The sequence below is a fragment of the Python bivittatus genome, unplaced genomic scaffold (genome assembly GCF_059951505.1).
Source record: "Python bivittatus isolate LINGU-HERP-01145 unplaced genomic scaffold, Pbiv_v1 ctg000190_np1212, whole genome shotgun sequence".
NCBI classification, from domain to species: Eukaryota; Metazoa; Chordata; class Lepidosauria; order Squamata; family Pythonidae; genus Python; species Python bivittatus.
In genome coordinates, this window is record NW_028277042.1 from 3,854,997 (window position 1) to 3,877,411 (window position 22,415).

At 42.9% G+C, this 22,415-nt stretch overlaps 1 protein-coding gene across 2 annotated transcripts in view; it reads left to right on the forward strand.

Annotated features, from left to right (window-relative positions):
- The first annotated feature begins 935 nt into the window (after positions 1-935).
- SLC12A3 (solute carrier family 12 member 3) overlaps positions 936-22,415 on the forward strand; it is a 35,513-nt gene continuing 14,033 nt past the window's right edge. The window contains exons 1-16 of one of the 2 annotated variants that reach the window (XM_088135926.1): positions 936-1,238; positions 5,687-5,833; positions 6,529-6,604; positions 7,362-7,457; positions 7,849-7,988; positions 8,642-8,752; positions 9,677-9,788; positions 10,220-10,350; positions 11,567-11,651; positions 12,324-12,478; positions 14,804-14,911; positions 17,273-17,396; positions 18,712-18,813; positions 19,307-19,462; positions 19,664-19,763; positions 20,753-20,864. In XM_088135926.1, the coding sequence (XP_087992052.1) occupies positions 936-1,238; positions 5,687-5,833; positions 6,529-6,604; positions 7,362-7,457; positions 7,849-7,988; positions 8,642-8,752; positions 9,677-9,788; positions 10,220-10,350; positions 11,567-11,651; positions 12,324-12,478; positions 14,804-14,911; positions 17,273-17,396; positions 18,712-18,813; positions 19,307-19,462; positions 19,664-19,763; positions 20,753-20,864 (2,058 nt within the window). Of the gene's footprint in view, positions 1,239-5,686; positions 5,834-6,528; positions 6,605-7,361; positions 7,458-7,848; positions 7,989-8,641; positions 8,753-9,676; positions 9,789-10,219; positions 10,351-11,566; positions 11,652-12,323; positions 12,479-14,803; positions 14,912-17,272; positions 17,397-18,711; positions 18,814-19,306; positions 19,463-19,663; positions 19,764-20,752; positions 20,865-22,415 lie in introns of those variants that run through there. The other variant, XM_088135927.1, reaches the window with a different exon arrangement.

Genomic DNA, 22,415 nt, shown 5'->3' on the forward strand with positions numbered 1-22,415 from the left:
GTCTCTTTCAAGTCATGCTCATCTCTTCATGGACAACAGAATGGAAGTTGTTGGACTTTACCTCCTTCTACTTTTTTTTTTTTTTTGGCTTTTCAGTCTGCCCTATAGCCTCCTGAGATTCCTGAAGATTTCCCATCCCAACACTTATCAGACCCAACCTTGCTTAGCTTCCCCGCTGTACTTGACCTCCAATGTCCCCTGCCCTCCTAGTGACAGTATAAAATCTAGAAAACTCCCCATGTTTTCATCCTTCAAGAGCTATGCCATCCCATGGCCTGTTGGTTGGAACTCTGTTATCATGTATGAACCAGAAAAGATAAGAGCGGGAGAGTAATTTTTACTAAAATGTAACTGTTATTGATTATTGGAAAGGGAAGATATTCATCTGGAAAAAAAAAAAAGATCATCACTATCTAATTGGCTTTGTGGCCATGCACCTTTAGCTTTGAATAATTTTCCTTAGTATCAAAAGTTTCCTAAATGGGTATAGTTTAGGAAAAGTCAGAGGCTCATTAGACCAGTTCACGTAAAATAATTGATAAGTTGTTTCCCAATTCATTCCCAGCTGTTGTCTGACCTACTTGCAAAATAAAGGAAACAGAATGTACCCAAACAAAATGAATCACAGCAGTACCCTTATTCCAGCCTTCTATTTAGGTGGCTTTTTCATCCATTTTGTCCTTAGGACTTAATACCAAATCTGTTATCATCGTCTTGATCTAGACCTGGAATTGCCTATTGTGATATTCCTCTGGGCTACTATTTTCAGCAACAAGCTCAGGAGGCTTCGAGACCATTATATTATGCCAGATTTTTCTGGTTTCGTAGGGTATAAAGTCCCCAGGCACCTGACACATTGCATTATAGTCCCCAACCAGTGCACTCCCTTCCCTGTGATTCCAGGGGGAATTGAGATGAAGAGGGGAAGCCATGAAATGGTGGAGCTGCCAGGGACTGAACAAGGGGAAGACCAGGAGTGTTTGAATGGCCGCTTCACCATTAGCACCCTGATCAGCACCGAGGGCTGTGGCACCAGCCACTACAGCCAAACTGATGCAGCTCCCTATGACACAGCCCAAGCCAGCCACCGTACCCATAACAGCACCTTCTATATGCAGACCTTTGGATATAACACAATTGATGTTGTGCCCAATTATGAAAATTATGCCAACACCAAGATCTCTAGTGAAATCAAGAAGCCGAGACCAACGCTTGCTGATCTCCACTCCTTCCTTAAGGTATATTCCAACTAATTCTCCCTAACAGTCCAACAAATTCAGAGCCCTTCCCTTCCCTTCCCTTCCCTTCCCTTCCCTTCCCTTCCCTTCCCTTCCCTTCCCTTTCCTTTCCTTCCCTTCCATTCCCTTCCCTTCCCTTCCCTTCCCTTCCCTTCCCTTCCCTTCCCCAAACTATATTATTTCAGCTTGGATTCAGCATGTTAGATGAACCTCACTCTTATTATCTAGTTTATGACTTAGCTTTGTATGCATACTTCTTATGTGTATATTTATTTATCTGTAATATTTATAACTCAGCCCAATTCTGAAGCACTCTGAGAGGCATACAATAACATAAAAACTATACTGGAGAACCAGTGTAACAGTAAAAATCCTCTAATCAATTACCTGATATCCTCATTCAGATCAACTGGGTCAAAGGGTTTGAAACAGCATAGCTTTTACTAATACGATAGGGGCCACATGTACCTCTAGGAAAAGGATGTTCCAAAGGGTGGGTGGGGGGCCTACCAAGGGGAAGGTCTGTCATCTGGTCCACCTCCAGATAGTTTTTCATGGTATGTAGATTCTCATCTGCAAAGAGAACCAACTGATCGATCTGGGACAGAATTAAGCTGACCATTCCCTTGAGGTGAAGAGCAGCAAATAGAAACTCATATACTTTGGGCGCGCCATACAAGCAGATGACTATGCTTGGCAAGGCCAAGGGAACAGAAGGTAAAAGAATGAGATCAAAGAGATAATTGGAATGTCCTGAAAAGAGCTGCAAGTTATTACTGGAGACCAGCTGACATGGTGAGCATTTGTCCACGTAGTCACAAGGAGTTAAGCCCAACGTGATGGCACCTTAAGAAAGTATATGCAATCATTAAGAAATAGGAACAGATTGTCATTTATAGTGGAACAAGAAACTCAAAAGATGCTATGCTAATCAGTCAAATCAATGTGCTTGAGTGTTTCACCAGAACTGGAGGGTAGAGATGGGTGAGTAAGTACTGTAGGAATGGAGAAAATTATGTCAGGTTTTGCAACAACAACAACAGCAAGAACAACAAGGAAAGTTGGCTATTTCCGCCCAATTATTTGGTGCAACTTCATATATGTCAAGGTTTTTGAATGAGGCAGCAGCAGAGATGCCACCCTCGGAACCATATAGATGTCCACAATTTTGCAAAATAATTTTAGAGGATTTGTTTTGGAAAGAAGACAGAAATTGGCAGGGATCCCCATAACAACAAGGGGAACTGTAAAGGACTAAAATATGAGTTGAGGTGAAAAAACTCAATTAGAACTCATCATGGTAGGACAGGAAGATATGAGGTCTGGGTGGAACATGATGTTCTTGCGTAGTTTCAGTGATGAAATGACCAAGGGTGTATAGGTGTGCAAGTGTCCTGTCTTCTATAATGCAATCTTCTTTGATAGTTCAGCCCTCTTCTGCAGCAGAACATGATACATGTACAAAAGGGTCAGAGATTGCATTGCTATGGCATGATGTTCATTGCTTCCCCTGCCCTCACCCCCACTCCCACTGATGTTACTTGTCTCCAGCCTTCTGGTTTCTCATTCTTCCATGTAGTCCCAAGGAAAGACATCTTTTTTTTTTCTTTTCCCATAGTAGTATAAAATGGTCCTGCCCTTTAAAAATTAGTTGTGGAATTTCCCCTTCCTTAGGAGAGATCTGAAGACTTCCTTAGCGGTAGGTGAAAATATTAAATATAACGTGGTGGAAAAATACATCTAAGAAATGCCAGCAGCTGGAGAGGATCCAAATAATCACTTTATTTTTCCAAAGCTAGCAGGATACAGTGAGTCTCTGGTCTCTTGACCCAGATTAACTAAGAGCAAGAGCCTCTAGGCTGCATAGATTTATGGAGAATGTTCATCAAGGGCAGTTGGAGCATGGATGTATGTAAATAGTAGACCCTAATAAAGAGAATTGTTTTACAACAGATAAAAAAACATGACATAAAGAAAGATATGGGCCTGAAAACATTACAGGCACATTCCTTGAAAGGTAATATAGTAGCTTTGATATAAGACTTATGCCAAAGCTCTACTTGTTATTCTAATGAATAGAATATTTCTAATGAAGAGAGATAAGGAAGCATAGCTAGGACACATATACTGCCTCCTTTCAAAGCATTAACTGTACACTCTATCAGTCATTGGCTGATTACGTGCCATCAAACTGGTGTTGACTCTTAGCGACCACATAGATAGATTTTCTCCATGATGATCTGTTCCTAATCTGGTCTTTCAGGTCTTCCAAAGGTGTACTCAACACCTCTATAACTGAGTCCATCCCCCATGCTGCTGGTTGTCCTCTTCTTCTCTTTCCTTCCACCTGTCCCAGTATTACAGCCTTCTCCAGAGATAGACCTTCACATAATGTGTCAGAGTAGGATAATTTGAGCCTGGTCAGTTGCACCACGAGTTGGAACTCTGAATTAATGTGTTCATGATCCATTGCTTGTTTTCTTGTCTGTCTGTTTAGTCTTCTTCAACACTAGATTTCAAAAGTGTCAATGTTCTTTCTGTCAGGCACATATTGACACAGTAAAGAAAAATTCATTATTAAAGAGAGATGCAACAAAAGGCATGTATATAGCCATTTATCTGTGTAAGTAAGTACATAATTGACTCAACTCCAGTTCTTATTCCCACTCTTTACAATAACAAAAACAGAAAGCTACAACTTTAAGTGAGGACCTCTTGTGCTGTTTTACAGTGGACATGTAAAAAGTCAGAAGTATAGCAGGGACAGCACTAATATTAGGTAGGAAAAAGCCATAATTTAAAGTAGTAAAAGTGGAGGGTTACCAGATCCGGCCTGCAAAATGCCAGAGGGTCACTAGGAAGCAGCAAAGAGATACAGAAGAAACTGCTGCCATTTATTTTTATACATAGACTTATCCCTGCCCATCTCCCTGCAATGGGGGACTCTGGGCGGTTTACATCAAGTTAAAACAATAAATACATGATTAAAATTTATAAAAAGACAAACATCTACACAGATGGAAAGAAGAGAAAAAAATCCAAGAGGCTGATGGAAGCCACACTAGGCCTCTAGGGGGCTAGCCAACCCCATTTCTGACAACCTCCCTCCCTGCCCCAGGCCAGATGGCAGAGCAAGGTCTTCAAATCCCTCCTAAAGGCCGGGAGTGAGGGGGCCTGTCTCACCTCCAGGGGCAAGATGTTCCAAAGGGCGGGGGCCACAGCAGAGAAGGCCCGCCTTCTGGACCCCGCTAGTTGGAGTTCTTTTGCTGAGGGGGTCCGGAGCATGCCCTCTCTATGAGATCGGGTGGGACGGGTTGAAGTCGTGGGGGTGAGGCAGTCCCTCAGGTAGCCTGGCCCCATGCCATGTAGGGCTTTAAAGGTGATAACCAACACCTTGAATTGGACCTGGAAGCAAATTGGTACCCAATGCAGCTCACGGAGCAAAGGTGTTATATGGTTCCTTCTTCGCACCCCAAAAATAGTTCGTGCGGCTGCATTCTGGACCAGCTGAAGCTTCTGGATACTCTTCAAGGGTAGCCCCATGTACAGCGCATTGCAGTAGTCTATCTGGGAGATAACAAGGGCATGAGTGACCATTCGAAGGGCATCCCAATCCAGGAAGGGGTGTAACTGGTGCACAACCCGAAGCTGTGCAAAAAGCCTCCTGGCTGTGGCTGCCACCTGCTCTTTGAGCAGGAGCTGTGAGTCCAGGAAGACCCCCAAATTATGCACTGGGTCTGTCTGGGGCAGTGCTACCCCATTTAGTGGGGCTCCAAACTTTTATAGCCCATATCTTGTAGCCCAATTCTTATAAGCTCAAATTGAGAAGTTGAGGAAAACATAACATCCCTATTCATCAAGGCTGAAGGATTATCTGCACCAAGGACTCAAAGGTCTAGGAATAGAAGACAGTGTAGAAGAGATGATGAGGGTCAGAAGATCTGGGCTGCAAAAATCTGGACTACCACTAGATGGGAGTCAAATGACACACCCTAATGATTGTCTAAACTGACCACCAGAGGCAAATGATTCCAGTCTGCAGCATCAGTGGGTGGAAGGCCACTCTTATATACTAATCCTTGATGACTCTCATGTTGACACAGCGATTAGCTTGCCCTTTGGCAATATATTTTGAGTATATTTTTTAAGACCAGGGCTGCTGATACTGTCTTTTCTAGATGGAAGTTCTGCTCCGCCATTTCCTTCCTAAAATTGAAGCTATAAATCTACAGTCTTCTCCTGAGCCTCTTCACATGTTCTTTCTGTTTTTAGAGTGAAGTCCTTCAAGGGAGACACGTTGAGATAATCATCCTATTGTTCCTGATGCTTCTCAAGAATATTGACACCCCCACATTCTCCAGGCTTTTTTCAGCCTAGGATCAGTCCTGCCTCCCTTCCCCCTTAGCAAATCAGTTGCTGTTATTGTCTGTGTCCATGTGTTTTTCCAGCAAGAAAATAGCCACCTGCACCCCCCAAGATATGAACCCCACAGAAACAATAGCTTCTCAGAAGAAACGGCAGAAGAAGAGGCTGCTGAGGGGAGAAAGAAGCCCCAAGGGGAGCCCGTCCGATTTGGGTGGGTTAAGGGAGTGATGGTAAGTAACTTTCATAGACCCATTTGAACCTCACAGGAGCCTTTCCAACCCCCTTAATGTTTTGGGCTACAGTTTCCACCATCCTGAAGCAGCGTGGTCTCATTTAAAGGACAACTGGTTTATTTATTGATCAGATCTATTACCTGATTCTCATTATATAATTTTAACAGTCGCAAAGCAGGGGTACAAATTAGAGTTAAATCTCCAAAGCCACAACATTACAGTTTCTTAAAGCTATAGCACCCTGCCACTGAATGTACCTTAAACGCCAAAACAACCAGAACAAAAGACAACATAGTGGAGAAAAATTGCATTAATTTTTTATCAATGTTAATATTGCCATAATATTCAAAAAAGAAAGGAAAAACCACAAAACAGAGAGACACAAGCCCCGGGTAAGCTCCAGGGCTCTTTCCCTGACATTCTATTTTCTAAAATAGATATTTAGATATATTTTTCCTCTCCCCCTCTACTTGTCTGACTCTCTCATCCCCAAAGCAACTGATTCTGCAGATTATTCAACACAACCAGGGAAAACTCTTCCCCGGTGGTGCAACCATCAAGCAGATTCTGTAAGGTAGTACATTATCTCATGCAGCTAACTGAACTGTTCCTAGCATCTGATCTCTGGCCTTCCTTGAGGGCCTTTCTTCGGTGGTCCTTCCCAGTTACTAGCTGCTGCTCCTGCCTTCTAGATCCGTTGTATGCTTAACATCTGGGGTGTGATTCTGTACCTCCGGCTACCTTGGATCACTGGCCAAGCAGGGATAGGTAAGTCCCATCCAATTCTTTTGCTGTTCTCCTGTTCTAATTCCATGAACAATCCTTTGGATCATCAGTAACTGGGTTGGTTGATCTGGCACTTGGGGAATTCTTTCTCCCTCTTCCAGAGGAGGAGAATAGAGGCTGGTCTGGTAGGACCCAGAAACTATGTGTTTTAAATCAAAATAAATTGTGCACGCAATTTCAGAAAGTGCTCTAGGTAGCAGCATTGCCACTGTGCTGGAGTGGGAAATGTAAGAGTCTCATTTGTCTTCTCATCCCCTTTCTGTGATCTTTGAAGCCTCTTTTAATCATGAATGCTGAGATACCAGCGTCATGAATGCTGAGATACCAGCGTCTCACCATTTCTCATTGGGAAACCCTTGAAAATTGCAGGGTAAATTCCAACTCCACCAGATCACAGGTTTTTCCAAATCCTAGGACTTCTCACTGTGTAGTCCCACGCTCTACCCTTCCCACCAGTTGAGTAGCTCATGGCTCTCCAAAAGGTTCCTTCCATTGACTTGCAAGCTATCTTGCAAGGAAGACAGGATAGCTTCTCCAGAAGTAAAGAGTTTTAATTCACCAAATATGAAAGGCAAATCATTGACATCGTAGCCCAAGAAAGCAAAGGGGGTGAAGTGAACTCTGAAAATATGGTGATGCTTCAGGATAGAGAAGGAAAAGGGAGTGGAAATTGGAGAGCCCCAGGTGAGTGAATGCCTTCTGGCACAAGATAACTGAGATGACTTGCTTCACTTTGCAGCGCTGACATGGGTGATCATTCTAATGTCTGTGACCGTGACCACCATCACAGGATTGTCCATTTCTGCCATCTCTACCAACGGCAAAGTCAAATCAGGTAGCAATTTGTTCAGCAGCCAAACAACAAGCAAAACCATTGGGTGTGCATCGAGTGCACTCCCAGCTATTTGGACTACATCTCTCATAATCCTGCCTTAACCTAGTCAATTAAAGATTCAGTAGCTGCATTTACACTAAATATCAGGCATCACCCAAAAGCAGTCACACAGACCCTATTTGGCCCTTGTGTCTCTAAATAAGTACAGGAACATCACAAACCACCCATGAGAAATTCCTCCAGATTTTACCCCCTCCCCCCTTGAAAACAGAAAATTCTCTTTTCATCAAACTGAAGGATAATTTGAATGAGGAAAACATGCAGGTAAATTTCTCTGCCTGGTGATGATTTGAAAAGTGAGTGTGCCAATTACACTGTTCCCATCTCTTAGGTGGGACTTATTTTCTCATTTCAAGAAGTCTTGGGCCAGAGCTGGGCGGCTCCATTGGTCTCATCTTTGCTTTTGCCAATGCGGTGGCTGTGGCTATGCATACCGTGGGCTTTGCAGAAACAGTGCGGGACCTGCTGCAGGTAAGGTGTACTCACAATGGAAGAAGCTGTTGGGAAGTTCCAGATGGCTTGGGGAGGTGACTACCTATCTAGATTGGTTCATGTTTCCATTGTTCCTGCGCTTCAGGTCATGGGAGACAGCACCTAGCCAAGACTGATTTTGAAGAAGGAGATTAGTATTTGGATGGGAGATAGAGGTATAGACTAGGCAAGATTGGGAAGTCAAAAAGACATCCCAGAAGAAAGCAGTATCTCTCAGCCCTTCAAGGCTGTCCAAATTAGGAAACCAACTCCACAAGACTAGAACTAAGCTTTATTTAAATGGGCTATATTAACAGCATCTTGCAAGTCTGCTTGTGTTTTTCCTCCCCTCCCTCTTATACCCCACGGAGTCAGGGAGGAGCCAACCTGAGCCTCTTCCTAATACTATCTTCCTTCCCAGGGATCAAGGAATGCTTCTGCCTTCTAGGATTTATGCAGCTGAAATATCTGTTCTGCTGTTGAGCACTTCTATTCAGATGCTGGCTTTTCAACTCTCTTTAACCTGGCCTAGGAATCTGTCAGGTCTTCCTGCTTTCTTTAATTTTGAGTTCCAGCTGTAAGGTTGTAGACAGTCTCTTGGTCCAATTCAGGAGATTTGCAGGTGACTGATGGTTGCGTTTTTCTCTCCAAAGGAATATAACTCAAGCTTGGTGGACCCTACCAATGACATCCGCATCATTGGGGTTGTTACTGTGACGGTGCTGCTTGGAGTTTCCTTGGCTGGGATGGAGTGGGAAGCCAAGGTAACTATGTGGTTGTGGGAAATGGGGAAGATTAGGGTGATTTGGGAGGAAGCATCTGTAGAGCAGGTTGTAGGTCAGTAATGGGCAAGGCCAACTCCACTAAGTGTGGGACCAGACCTACAGATAGGGGAGGCCACTCATGTTCAACCTCTTTTAGAAACCCCTACCCTCTCCCCCTTCCACTGCTGCTACAAACTGGGGAGAAGGAGCTTACTCTGGGTAGAGGTCTGAACTGAAATCTTGCAGGTAGCTTTTCAAAAATAGGTGGAGGGCAATATTTTGTAGATTCAGTTTTCATAGACTGACATTCTTCAGATGTATTGGCCAAGACTGGCAAAGGATTTGGGGAATTACATCCCAGCCACATCTGGAAGGTCTCAAATGGGGGAAGGCTGGTAATTGAAGAGCAATTGGATCACAAAGGCATAGACTTTGACCTGTCACCCATTTTAGCTCCCACACCCAAAATTGGAGCAACTGTTCCCTTCCTCACCAACTTCTTTCCCTTTTGTTGAATTCTGAGTTAAATAAACCCAAGTTGAGAAAGTCATTTTGTCATACTGGCTGAGAAAGATGGAAGTTTAAAAATGAATATGCTGAGAGTATCAAGATGGAAGAAGTTAGCTGTCTTGTTGGTGGGGGATGTCCAACATTTCTGAAGAGCTCCCAAGTGGATGGGGAGATGGTCCCCATCTGTCCATCATGGACAGAATGAGTGCTGTCATCAAACATACCTAGATGGTCACTTAGATTAGGCATGATGGGGTTTGTAGTCCAATACCCAGAGAGGTACTGGGTTGGGAGAAGGCAGTGGCCATCTAAGCTAGTGATGATGGACTTGGCTATATGAAGAAGATCAGATTTGGGAAGGTTGATCTGAACTCTACAAACTGCCTTCACATGTTGTTTCTTTGGTCTTGCAAGGCTCAAGTTCTCTTTTTCGTTGTGATCATGATTTCCTTTATCAACTACATTGTGGGGACGATTATTCCAGCCACTGAGGAGAAGCAGGCCAAAGGATTTTTCAGCTACCGAGGTGAGCGGGAGGGACAATTTGCAGCTGAAAAGCTCCAGGACACTTTGATTTGGTGCAAGGGTGGGGTGGGGACAAGCGGAGGGGGTTGGAGAGACTTGTGTGCTCTGATTAGCAGATGCTTTCCCAGACTTTGGATCAGACTTTTTAAAAAAATTGCATTTAGAGCTGTTAGTTTTGATGGATGAATAAACAATTAATACTTTAAAAGGGGTTCAAGCTGGCGCAGCAGCAGGGAGGGTCAAAAAAGTCAAGATGGCAGCCCCAAATACATGATGGAAGCTATGCCCCTTCATTTTATGTGTTCAAGAGGCAGGGCTTTGATTGCATGAACACGGTTGCCCTTTTGACTTTTTTACCCCCCTCCCTCCATGGACATCCCTAAGTGCAAGCATAACTTTACAAACCTGATCCCTGTATTCTTTTACCTTCAGCCAACATTTTTGCTCAGAACTTTGTTCCTGACTGGCGGGGGCCTGATGGCAGCTTCTTCAGTTTGTTTTCCATCTTTTTCCCATCAGCCACTGGCATCTTGGCAGGAGCCAACATTTCAGGTGATTTGAAGGTAGGCCAGGTTGGCTGGGGCTACAGGGAGGAGAAGGGGTAGCTGGCCAGATGGGGCACCTTGGATGAGCTGGTGTCATCTGTGTGCCTCAATGTTTGCAGGCGAACTATCAAGAAAAAGAGAATGTCAAGAACCTCATGCCACAATAACTGGTGGGCTGTCCTAGGAATGGATGGAGCCATTATTTAACTTGGGATATCTAGTTTTAGGAGAACTAAGGCTTATTTGCTTAATGACCCTGACTGTTTGCAACTTGCCAAAAATTTGAAACCTAGTTTGTAGGGGAGTCATTGAATTGTTTCAATATCCCAGTCAATGAATGACAGATTTACTTGTAACTTTTCACCGCTTTCATCTAACTATGGCACTCGCATGCCCTAGCAACATTTTTTTTCTGCTTGAACCCAAGATGCTGCCTTCATCTTGTCCCCAAGCCTGTGAGTGGGACAGCCTTAAATCAACTGTAGCTGTACCAAAGTTAATGCCATTTCCCTCCCTTTATTTCAACATATCCAGGGGAATCTCAAGTATATGAAATTTGTTAGGCTTGGTCACCCCAAACTTTGGAGTATAGTGAAGGGGAAGAGAAGCAGCCAAGATAGGAGAAGGATCAGCAATGAATCCTGTTCATGTTGGAATGGTTTCAAGGACTCCAGGATAGTGCAGAGAACTTCAGCATAACAAGGAGGAACTACTGTCCTGAGACCCAAATGAATTTTATTATATTTAGGTATAGCATTAATATTTCGCTTTGCCTTGGGGAGCTGAAGACAGTGTCTTTGCAAGGTCCCGCAATTTTAAACTTGCAACAAACCAGCTTCACCCTCCAAGGTACTCTGGACTGAGAAGGATTGTCCCAAAGTCACCTTCTGAGCTCCACAGTCATGTAGGAACTTGTAGCTGGGTTATCCTGCTCTCAGGGGCATCGATGGGGGGATGGAGTGTCAAAAAGATCCAGATGATGGCCACGACCATGCAGTCAAAGCTCCACCCCATTTTTAAATGCATCACAGAGGTAGGGCTTCAGCTGCACGGTCACCGTTTTGACTTCTTTGAGCATCACCTCCCCAGCCACTCCTGCCTGGTCCAAGCCCAGTTACTTGACCGCCAATTTTAAAGACCATAATACAGTATTGTATAGAATATGGGGGGGGGGGGGGCGGGGAGAGTGTCAGTAGAAGTGAGTTGTCAAATTGTCATTTATTTCCTTGTCCAGGATCCTGCAGTAGCAATTCCTAAAGGAACCCTCATGGCTATTTTTTGGACAACTGTGTCATATCTGGTTCTTTCAGCTACAATTGGTATGTTTATGAACAGGTATAATTATATGTATTAGGACAAAATTTGTATGGAGTAAACTCAGCATCACCAAGAGGCATGCAAAGCTTTTGTCATTTTTCTAATTCACTAGCAGGCAAAATAGCTGAATGAGGCTAGGGACAGGGGTTGGGAATAAATGCATGGGGATCTGCATTTGGTTACACTCCTAAGAGGAAACATGAGCAGAATTTACAAGTATTTAGATACACAGATGTTTTCAGGTTGAATTTTAGACTCTCCAAAATGATGAAACAAGTGGGAACTTGAACATTTCAATCTGGTTGTTGCACCAAGCAGAACTATGTCATGCATACAGTGCTGTCTTGTCTTGGATTTCTACTTTTTTGGTGATATAAAAATATTAATTTCCATCCCTTCTCCCTCCCATGGGTCTTGATCTCCCATGGTCTTGGTTCTACAACGTCTTCTAAAAAGCTGAAAATGCTTCCCAGCCTAAGGGCAGGGAGCAACCAGAGAACATGATGGGAAGTCCCACAAACATTTGTTCCATGGCCTGGGAGCCTCTTCAGCTTCTTTAGATTTTCTGTACTAGCTGATGTGAAAGCACAGTGCATAAAAGAGATTTCATAAAAGTATGCCTTTGAAACAGAATGGGAAAGAAGTAGGGAATTAACCTTAATGGTTCTTCCTAGGCTCGTGCGTTATCCGTGATGCCTCTGGAAGCATTAATGACACAGTTCTCGCTCGTCCTATGACCTGTGAAGGCATTGCTTGTGGCTATGGCTGGAACTTCACAGAGTGTGCTCAGAGCCACAGCTGTCACTATGGGCTCCTCAATTATTACCAGGTACAGAATCACAGAATTGTAGAGTGTGAGGGCTGGAAGGTGATAATCTAGTCAACTCCCTCCTGAGTTCACTACAACAGCTTCCCCACCACCACAGGTATGAGTTTGATCACTTTTCAGGAGGAAGAGAAGTTGTATTTCCTATATTGTATTTAAAACCCTGATGATTTTGGAGTCAAATGTAGTGTCTCTTTTCTGCATGCAACTTTTCCAAACTACGTATAATCCAAACCTACCAATTTGGTAGTGGAAACTTCAGATGGCCCCAGATGCATTGGCTGAATCTATTACTGTTGGTTTCAGTAGAATTATAGACAAGGGTATCATACTTACTGGTGGAAGGATCTCACTTGGCATGCTGGAAGTCAAAATAGTGCATGGACCCAGGACAAAGAAGTACTTAGGTTGGGTCAGCATTTAAATTTGATTAAATTAAGTGAATATAATTTAATAAATATAATTACTCCCCATATATTTATTTATTCTCCTCTGGGTTGCCTTATAAATAATACTTTAATGCTGACTTTTGGAGGTTCTGTAGCCCACCTGGAGTCAATACTTTGCTCTGGATTCACTGGAATCCCTAAGAAATCTCATTCACCCATAGACCTCTATATCTAAATGCACTAGCCAGACCTCTGGTTCCCATAGCTCAACAGAGTGTACCATTTTCCAGACTCTCAGGCAGAAGTCTTTCCCTAAACTCCAAGTTTGGAGAGGGAGCTTGAGTGAGATGTTCCCAGTGGCCACTTTTTCCTGATCACACCATGTTCCTGGGATCTGTTTTGTGACCTGTTGCTCTGAGTCACGCCATGCCCAGAAATTCTCCTGTACTTTTCTGTTCTCATTGCTTTGATGACAGAGATTTGAGAAGAGAGCTTTGGATCAATGCTTCCGGGTAGAGGGTGGTGTTCTTGTACATATTTAGCTATGAAGTAGCCAAGCAGTACAGGTGAATGCATAAGTGTGCTCCGTGAGGTGGGGTTGGGGGCAATGATGAAATGTACATCATGGCACAAACTTTGCCCCTTATGTATTTGTCTGTGTCAGAAGCACAAAAGGGTGGAACTTGCATATGACATCGCAAAATATGTTTCAGCCCTCGGCATCATCGCAGTTAGATACAGTTCTGGTTTTCACTGCAAGGTCTTCTCCTGCAGCTTCTCTGGCTTCTCATGCTTCCATTCAATCCCCAAGGAAGGCATCAAGAAGGAATTCCTCCAGGGGAGGGGTGTGTTCACTCACGGTGTTACTGTCAGTGATAAGGGGGAGCCCTGCTCCTGAGAAATGGTTCAGCCATTTCTCCTTCTCCCAGACCAATTCAGAGATATCACCTCCCCATTTGTTGTACCCCCAGGCACTTTCCAAAGGCCCAGGTTCTGGATATAACAAATGGCAGCTTCTTCCTTTGCTCTTCTCACTGTTCATCATGTGGACAGGTCCCATGAACAGGAAGCTGAAGGAGATGTATTTCAGGTATTTACAGGTAGTCCTCATTTAGCGACCACAATTGGGATAGGCAACTTGGTTGTTAAGTGCAGTGATCGCTAAGTGAAACTGCAACTGTGCTTATGATCTGATTTCAGCTTTCCTTTGCTTTACAGACCTGCGAAGGTCGTAAATGCGAAGATTGTTCACAAAGTTACTTTTTCATTACCATGGTAATGGCAAACGGATGCTGTATGAGGCAGTTGCTAAACAAGGACTACCTGTATACTGCTTTGAATGGTACAAAGCCAAACAGCATACAATGAACCAATATAACAGTCTTAATCAACCTAAATAACAACCATAATAATATAAAGAATATTCCAGTGACACAAAAACTTTCTCAGGCCATCATGAATAGCATTATCTGGAGCAAGAACATGACCAGAGGGTGCTGGAGCACAGGGGTCAATGGTAAAAAAACCAAAAACCAAAAAACCTGCTTGCTTTGAAGGACGTCCCCATTTCAACCAGGGTTTGTCCAGGTGGATACACTAAGCCAAATGAACTTTGTCTAGGCCAACTCTTTTACTAATAATTAGTGGTTGGTTGCAATTATTTTTGATGACAGAAAAGGAAAAAACAAGACTGGGCTCAAAGTTGGCACCTGAAATATCCCATCATAATCATTGGTATGTTGGCATTCTCTGTTTCTGCTCAATCTTATAAGAAAAGGTAAAACACAATAATTGGGACTATCATTGTCCTGGAAGCGAGCCTTGACTTCTGAAACTGTTGTTACATCCATTAGTACCACAATGGGGGGAGGGAACACCTTTTTCTGTATGCACAATGCACATTTCAGATGGGATTGTCCACCTTTTGCTTGTCCTGTAGACCATGAGCATGGTTTCTGGCTTTGCCCCTCTCATCACAGCTGGAATTTTTGGGGCCACCCTCTCTTCTGCTTTGGCCTGCCTCGTCTCAGCCCCCAAAGTCTTCCAGGTGAGATGCATTATTGCTCTGTCAAACAAGACAATAAAACTCTCCCCTCTTTGCCAGTATCAGGTTGCCATTTTGGCCATGGAATCCTAGAGTTGGAAGAGTCTAGTGAGGCCACCAAGGGGAAGCTCTTATCAGAGCATGATCTCAGGCAAAAACATGCCAGAAATATGGCCATCCATGTTCTTCTTGAACACCTCTAACAAGGAGGAGGCCTGTAAGAATCTGCCAAGCTCAGTTCCCAATAAAAGTAATTCTCATTACTCTTTCTTCCCCCCTCCCCTTTCCATAATGGCAGAAATGAAGCAAGCAGATTAACTATTTAATTGATTGTGAGGCTTCTGACAAGCCCACCAACTCCCTAAATCTGATGGATGGAAAACTTAATGAAGTATGCATTTTTACAGGAGGGAGCTTCAGCTCCAAACACAATTGTCTAGTCCTCCAGAAGTGTTAACTAATGACAGCTAGTTGTGTCATTCTGTAAAATGGGAAGACATAGGATTTTCCCCATGGGTGTTGTGAAGATGAAATAAGGATTGTCAAACTTTTCATACATCTCACAGCTAGCCTTTTACTTGTTCCGGTCTCAATCCAACCTACCTAGGCTGAGTTGTCACAGAGATAAATGTACACCCTCATTAATTCCTGGGAAAGATAGCATATAAATTGAACACATAAATGTTCATACGAATTAAAAATAATGAATATGAATCTGCGAAGTGCTTTGGACATTTCTTCTGCTTGAGAGGAATTATTCAGAGGATCTTTAGTAAACCAAAAGAAGAATGAATGAAATTTGGCCACTGGGAATGTAGAACAAAGGATCAAGTGTAGAAGCTGGGGGAGAAGCAAAGATTAGAAGCCATAATTTCTTATGATGCTCATCCTTGCAGAACTGCTGCGCTCTAGAGATGTTGAACTGCAGTTCCTATCATCCCCAATTGGCCACCCTCATCTTGCTGACTGGAATGATAGGAAGTGTAGTCCCACCTTCTGGAAGGTACAAGCTTGAAGAAGATGGACAGAACTTTCTGGCCACTGCAGCCAGAGTTTTCCAGAGTAGAGGTGAAAATACTTCCGGGTCAGGCTCAACTCTTGTTGTGTAGAAGAGATGCCATGGTGACTGCATCTAAGCAGGGTTCTTGGCAGCAATACAGAAGTGGTTTGACATTGCCTTCTTCCAGGAATTTTTTCCATAAGGTAGCCTAGCCAGCAGCACTAGAATTCCCCGAGACTCCCCCATCCACATACTAAACCCAGTTGACCTTACTTAGCTTCTGAGATCAGCCATGGTCACCTGGCTGTTGTTCTCTGATGTGGCTTTTCAGAGTAACATGAGCCAAAAGAAAAGCTGCCATCTGGAAATTTACAAATTGAATTTTGACATAGGAGGCAATCAAGGAAAAAACAGGGAAAGAACAATTTCAGTTGTGTGAAACATGCAGAGCCACAATAGATTATCAGCTACTCCAGTAATAGATCATTGTGCCTTGGGCTTTTGTAAATCAATATATCTGGAATGTTTGTCATCTTTAGGAATCTGAATGCTGCAGTCTAGGCCATTAGTTGTTGGCCAGGGATAAGGGGCGGGGGATTCAAAAGAGGAAATAAAAAGTATTTCTTTTTTGACCCCACTTCAATCCCCCTGCTGATGTCATTTGTTTGCTTCTGTCTTTACTGACTGGAAGATTTGTATCCTGTTTGCTAATGGATGTGCTCAGATGACCAGCAGACAACAGCAATATAGAAAAATAGGGAACAGCCAACAGACATTAGGACAATGCTATTGGTATATGTTCAAGCTAAAAGGAGACTTGATTAAAAGCTAGAGAGAAGCTATGATTCTACAGTATAGCCCAGATTCTGACATATAAATGAAGGTTCCAAGCATACCATTTAGTGTGCTAACTAATAGAAGAGAATATCTGTAGCTCAAGGTTGTGGAGTCCTTGGGATTCTCTGAGCTTGGCTGTTTGCTTGCAGACGTTTCATTATAGGTAACATCATCAGTGCTGGTGAGTGTGGGGTTTGCTCTCTGCTTATATGCAGAAGCTTGCCCTGTCAGTGTTGGGGGGGGAGTTGTTTTTTCTCCTTTGGTAGTTCCTAGATTAGGCTGTTGTTTACTGCTTGATTGTTTGTCTGAGTTGGTAGTTCCTTGATTAGGGTACTGTTTACTACTTGATTGTTTGCTAACTTGAGTGTGCTAATTCTCTAATTTGGGTGTTGCCACTGAGAAAACCCCAACCTTCCCTTCCCTAGCCTCAGATGATGAACTTTCTGCACAAGGAAAGTCTTAATTGTTGTGGGAATTCATGAGCACTTGGGAACTTGGCATAAACTGTGGCTCTCATCTCCCAACAGTGTCTTTGTAAGGATCAACTCTACCCTGCCATCAGTTTTTTCGGAAAGGGCTATGGAAAAAACAATGAACCGATCAGGGGTTACATGCTGACATACCTCATTGCGGTCGGCTTCATTCTTATTGGTAAGATTTGCAAAGGTCGTACAAAGCATCTGATCAACTGGGGGGTATTGCTAACCAAGGAAGAAGTATCAGTTCCTTTGAGAGTAGCCTGAAGTGAAAGTGATTTTTTTTCAAGCACGATTCTCAGAGTTCTCTTTAGCAAGATTTACTGAGAAGAAAAGGATGAATTCCAGCAACTGAACTATTTCACATCTAAAAGTTCATTGGGCAGAGAGTTCTTTATTTTCATTCTAAGTGTGAACCATGGAACTGGTGGATATTTTTATTAATAATGCAGGAGCTTGTAGATGGTAGTTTACACACTGGTCTCCTGAATCTTTATCAGTTTGAGAACATTACTGTACGACTTTATGAATTCCTAACCCTATGCATTTTTAATACAGCCTTCCATATATATGAAGAGAAAGAGAGAGAGAGAGAGAGAGAGAGAGAGAGAGAGAGAGAGAGAGAGAGAGAGAGAGAGAGAGAGCGCGCGCAAGCGCTATCTCAGTGTTATTGCATAAACCCAGGAAATGAATCAGTTCAGTAACTAAATTAAATGTGGGATGCAGACTCAGTATTCTGAATTCAACTTCTGATCTAGAATGACAACGTTCAGAGAAAGGTGTAATAGGTAGTCCTCATTTAGCAACCAGTAACTCAGTCGTTAAAAAAAATGGTCACTAAGTGAAAATTATGTGACCACAATTGTACTTACGATTTTACCTCAGTTTTCCTTTGCTTCTTGCTACTTCCTTCAGCTGAACTGGGGCTCTTCCTCTTTCTCTTTGAGGACATCTTGATATGGGGTAAATAAGCAAGTGAAAATAAGAGCAGAGAGATGCTACAAAGGTCGTAAATGCAAGGACTGGTTGCTAAATTGTTTTTTTAGTACCATCATAACTTTGAACGGTTACTAAACAAGGCAGTTGCTAAGCAAGGTCTACTTGTAATCCAAGGGCCCAACTCTCTGAGACAAGCTTTCACAGAACTTCACTTTCAGACAATGCTAATAGCCTATTTGGATAGAAGATATAAAGAATTACCAATTACACATCATTAATGCATTTTTGAGAATTCACATTGTACATTGTAATCCAAAGAACAACTAGGTTCCAATATTCTTATTAGTCTAGGAAATGTCAATCAGTCAATGTAACTTAAAATTAAAAATTTAAGTCAACTTAAAATTGCAGACAGACAAAATTCGATCACATCTTAAGCCAAGGATTGTGAATTCTGTGCTAAAATACCTCAGTTTAGTATTGCCAAATTTTTGTGTTTTGAACAATATACATAGATGAACTCACCATCTCTTTTTCTACTATTCCCACAGCGGAACTGAATGCCATCGCTCCCATCATCTCCAACTTTTTTCTGTGCTCCTATGCTCTCATCAATTTCAGCTGCTTCCATGCCTCCATTACCAACTCACCAGGTGAGGGCTTTCATCACACTGCTTAACAGCAAAGGTAACCCACCAAATTGGGTACAAAATAGTCTTCAGAACCTCCCTTCTAGGAAGACAGTTCTAATATGAACAGATCTAATGTGGCTTGTATGCAATTCACCGAAGAACAAGCGGTGAACCGTTCAGTTGGCAGAAGGCCTAATCATCATCATGGGTTGATGTGACAACCAGGCTTAGATCCAGAATTTTGGATGACTTGCCTCTGCATCAATCTAATTTTCTGTATAGTAACTGCTTTCCTGGGACTCTGTGATCATTATTTTTACAACATTAACCCAATGCTAATTGATATATTCTGATATAAGCATCAGATATCTTAATCAAGGTGATGACTGTAATGACCATAATCCTGCTGGCCGATCATCGTCCTGCAACAAGACTTCATATTTACAGCATTTGGAGAGTTGTTTAAAAGTGCCTTAGATTCATACCAAGTATCTTTTCTGTCCTCTCCCTTCAGGCTGGAGGCCCTCCTTTAGGTATTACAGCAAGTGGGCAGCTCTATTTGGTGCCATCATTTCTGTTGTTATCATGTTCCTGCTGACTTGGTGGGCTGCTCTCATTGCTATTGGAATTGTGGTTTTCTTGCTTGGATACGTTCTTTACAAGAAGCCTGGTATGTAGTTCACATGTTAGAAGTGGACAGATGGGCAAAATGTTCCCTCTGCAACAGCGACAAGGCTAGAGTATGGAGTATTATAAATACACGATAACAATAATAATACAAAGCTAACAAAGTAAATAAATGGAAGTAACATAAATTAAGATACTGTTTAATAAAACAATGAACTGATCCAAGGTAACTGTTTCTCTCCAGGGGTAAACTGGGGCTCATCTGTGCAAGCTGGTTCCTACAACATGGCCCTGAATTATTCTGTGGGTCTCAATGAGGTGGATGAGCATATTAAAAATTACAGGTAAGGTTTTGTTAGCCACTGGGTTTCAACCAGAGACTCTGCCAGTGGGGTCCAGGTGCCATGTTCTCTGAGTCACTTAATACTGTGCAAGCCAAATGGTGATTAGCCTGATTCCTGAGGTCTACAAGGTCACCATTTCATGTGGCTGGAAGATGGAACTGCAGCTGGAGAAAACTGATGTGGAGTGAGCTAGGTGAATGAATTCCAGTGCGATGTACTGGTGAGGTGTTGGACTAGGAGCAAGGAGGTTCTAGTTTCACCTCAGCCATGGAAGCTCCCTGGGGGACTTTGGGCCAATCCTTCCCTCTCAGGTCCAGAGCCAGAGTGATGTAGTGGTGAAGGTGCTGGACTAGGAAGGGAGAACCCAGGTCCAAATCTACCCACAGCCACAGAAGCTCCTTGGGGGAGTTTGGCTTAATCCCTCCTTCTTAGCCCAGCCTACCTTAGCAAGACGAAGTGCTAGATATGCTGCCTTAGCCTCCTGAATGAAAGGTGGGATATAAATCTAATAAATAAAAAGAAATATATCAATATATCAATTGCCTGACAGAGTATAAGGCCAATTTCCTACAAGCTTCTCAAGATGACATTTGGACTGTAGGTATCTCTCCCTGATCTGCAAAAGTTTACAAACATCAGGGTTCCCCTCCAAGAGTTCTGGTGCTTGGCAGAAATTCCAAACTCCATTTTCCCCTTCGATTATGTGCATATGATTTGCCCGTGGCTCAGGCCATCAGGAATGTCCATAATGCAAATTCAGATGCAACAATGTGAAGGTGGACAAAGACAAGAGTAAAGGGGGACTGATGGACTTCTGCCATGCCCTTCATACAGGAAAACCTGGGCATTGGTACACCATTGACAGCTGCTCATTGTGACTGTCCTTCTTTTGTCCTCTTTGGAACCCAACTGCGGTCACACAGAAGGTCTTATGAGTGGGTGGCCCCTGCAACTGGTAAAGTACTGATATCTCCTTGTTCTACCTTCAGGCCTCAATGCCTTGTCCTAACTGGTCCTCCTAACTTCCGCCCAGCACTGGTGGATTTTGTGGGCACTTTTACAAAAAAATTGAGTCTGATGATCTGCGGGAATGTGTTGATTGTGAGTATTCATTCCTACCACATAGCTAAGAAATTGCAACTATCTGCTACTTTTATCTACCTAATTTCCATTTTCTACCTACCTATTTCTCTTATTATCTCTCTTCCTCTCCCTCTCTCTCTCTCTGTCATCTATCTATCATCTCTAACTATCATCTTCATTCTTAGGTTTGCATCAGATCATAAGAGAGACAGGATATCATCTCTTTTTTTAGCTGCATTCCCAATGCATCTGGAGGCCACCATGTTGGAAAAGTCTAGAGGGAGCCCCCCACCCCAAGATCTCAAATAGTGACTTCAGTGATGGGGAGGATTGTGGCCCTTTGCTTCCTCCAACTCTATGCTGGCTTGTAAGGAAAGGAAACAGCAGTTTTAACTTCAGTGGGACACAATGCTCCCTCTACTAAGGACCTGAAATGGAGCTGCAGCCTTCAGCCCAGCAGGCTTTAAGTAACAGAAAACTGCCTCTTCTGGATGGCACATGTCCATTTCAGCAGCTTTGGTGGCCTACCTCCAAGCAAGACCCTTTGCCATCCAAAAGGCGGGTCCCCAGCCATCCAAATCCTTCCCCTCCACCATTTATACCATCAAATGTCAAAAATCAAGAGGAATCTGGCTGTGAAAATGTATCCCTTTCAATAAAATTGGTTAGACTCAAAAGGTGCTACCAGAATCCAGATTTGGGGCTACAATAAATCGACACAGCTCTCCTCCTACAATACCATCAAATGCATAGTACTCCCTGTTGGCTGTCATCTTTACTGCAGGGGTTAAGACAGTGTTGTCCAAACTTGGCCACTTTAAGATGAGTAGACTTCAACTGGCTGGGGAATTCTGGGAGTTGAAGTCTACTCATCTTAAAGTGGCCAAGTTTGCACAACACTGGATTAAGAGGAACACTGGATTAAGAGGATTGCTGTGAAGTGTGACAACAAAGGCAGAACTTGGCTTTAATCATTTGTTGCTCTGGAACAATCCCCAGCTAATTAAGCAGGAATGAATGAATGAATGAATGAATGAATGAATGAATGAATGAATGAATGAATGCTTGAGGGCAGGGTGACAGTGGTAGATCAGCTTCCAGCTGCAGTTCAACTGCCAGGACAGAAATAGGAGAAGAGAAAATACAATCTTTGCAGGACATTCTGCTCTGGAGATGCTCCACCATTAATCAATCTCTTCTTTCTTTCTTTCTTTCTTTCTTTCTTTCTTTCTTTCTTTCTTTCTTTCTTTCTTTCTTTCTTTCTTTCTTTCTTTCTTTCTTTCTTGGAAAGGACAATTTCGGTAGGAAAATGTTTGATCCCTTTATATAATGAGGCGAGCAAAGTGCTTTTTAAAAATATCATGTAGCTGAGATGGGCTTACAGATTCTTAGTCTTGTGGGAAAGACACTCTGAGCATGCTGTGTGGAACTGTGTTCATCTCCTAGGTTGAGCCATCGCTGTAGAAATCAAAAGCTGATGTTGACTTTTTGAAGAAGAAAAGTCTGCCTTCGCCCAATTTGCTTAATATAATTTCAGAATTAATTGGCCCTCTTTGTTGTGCTATCAAA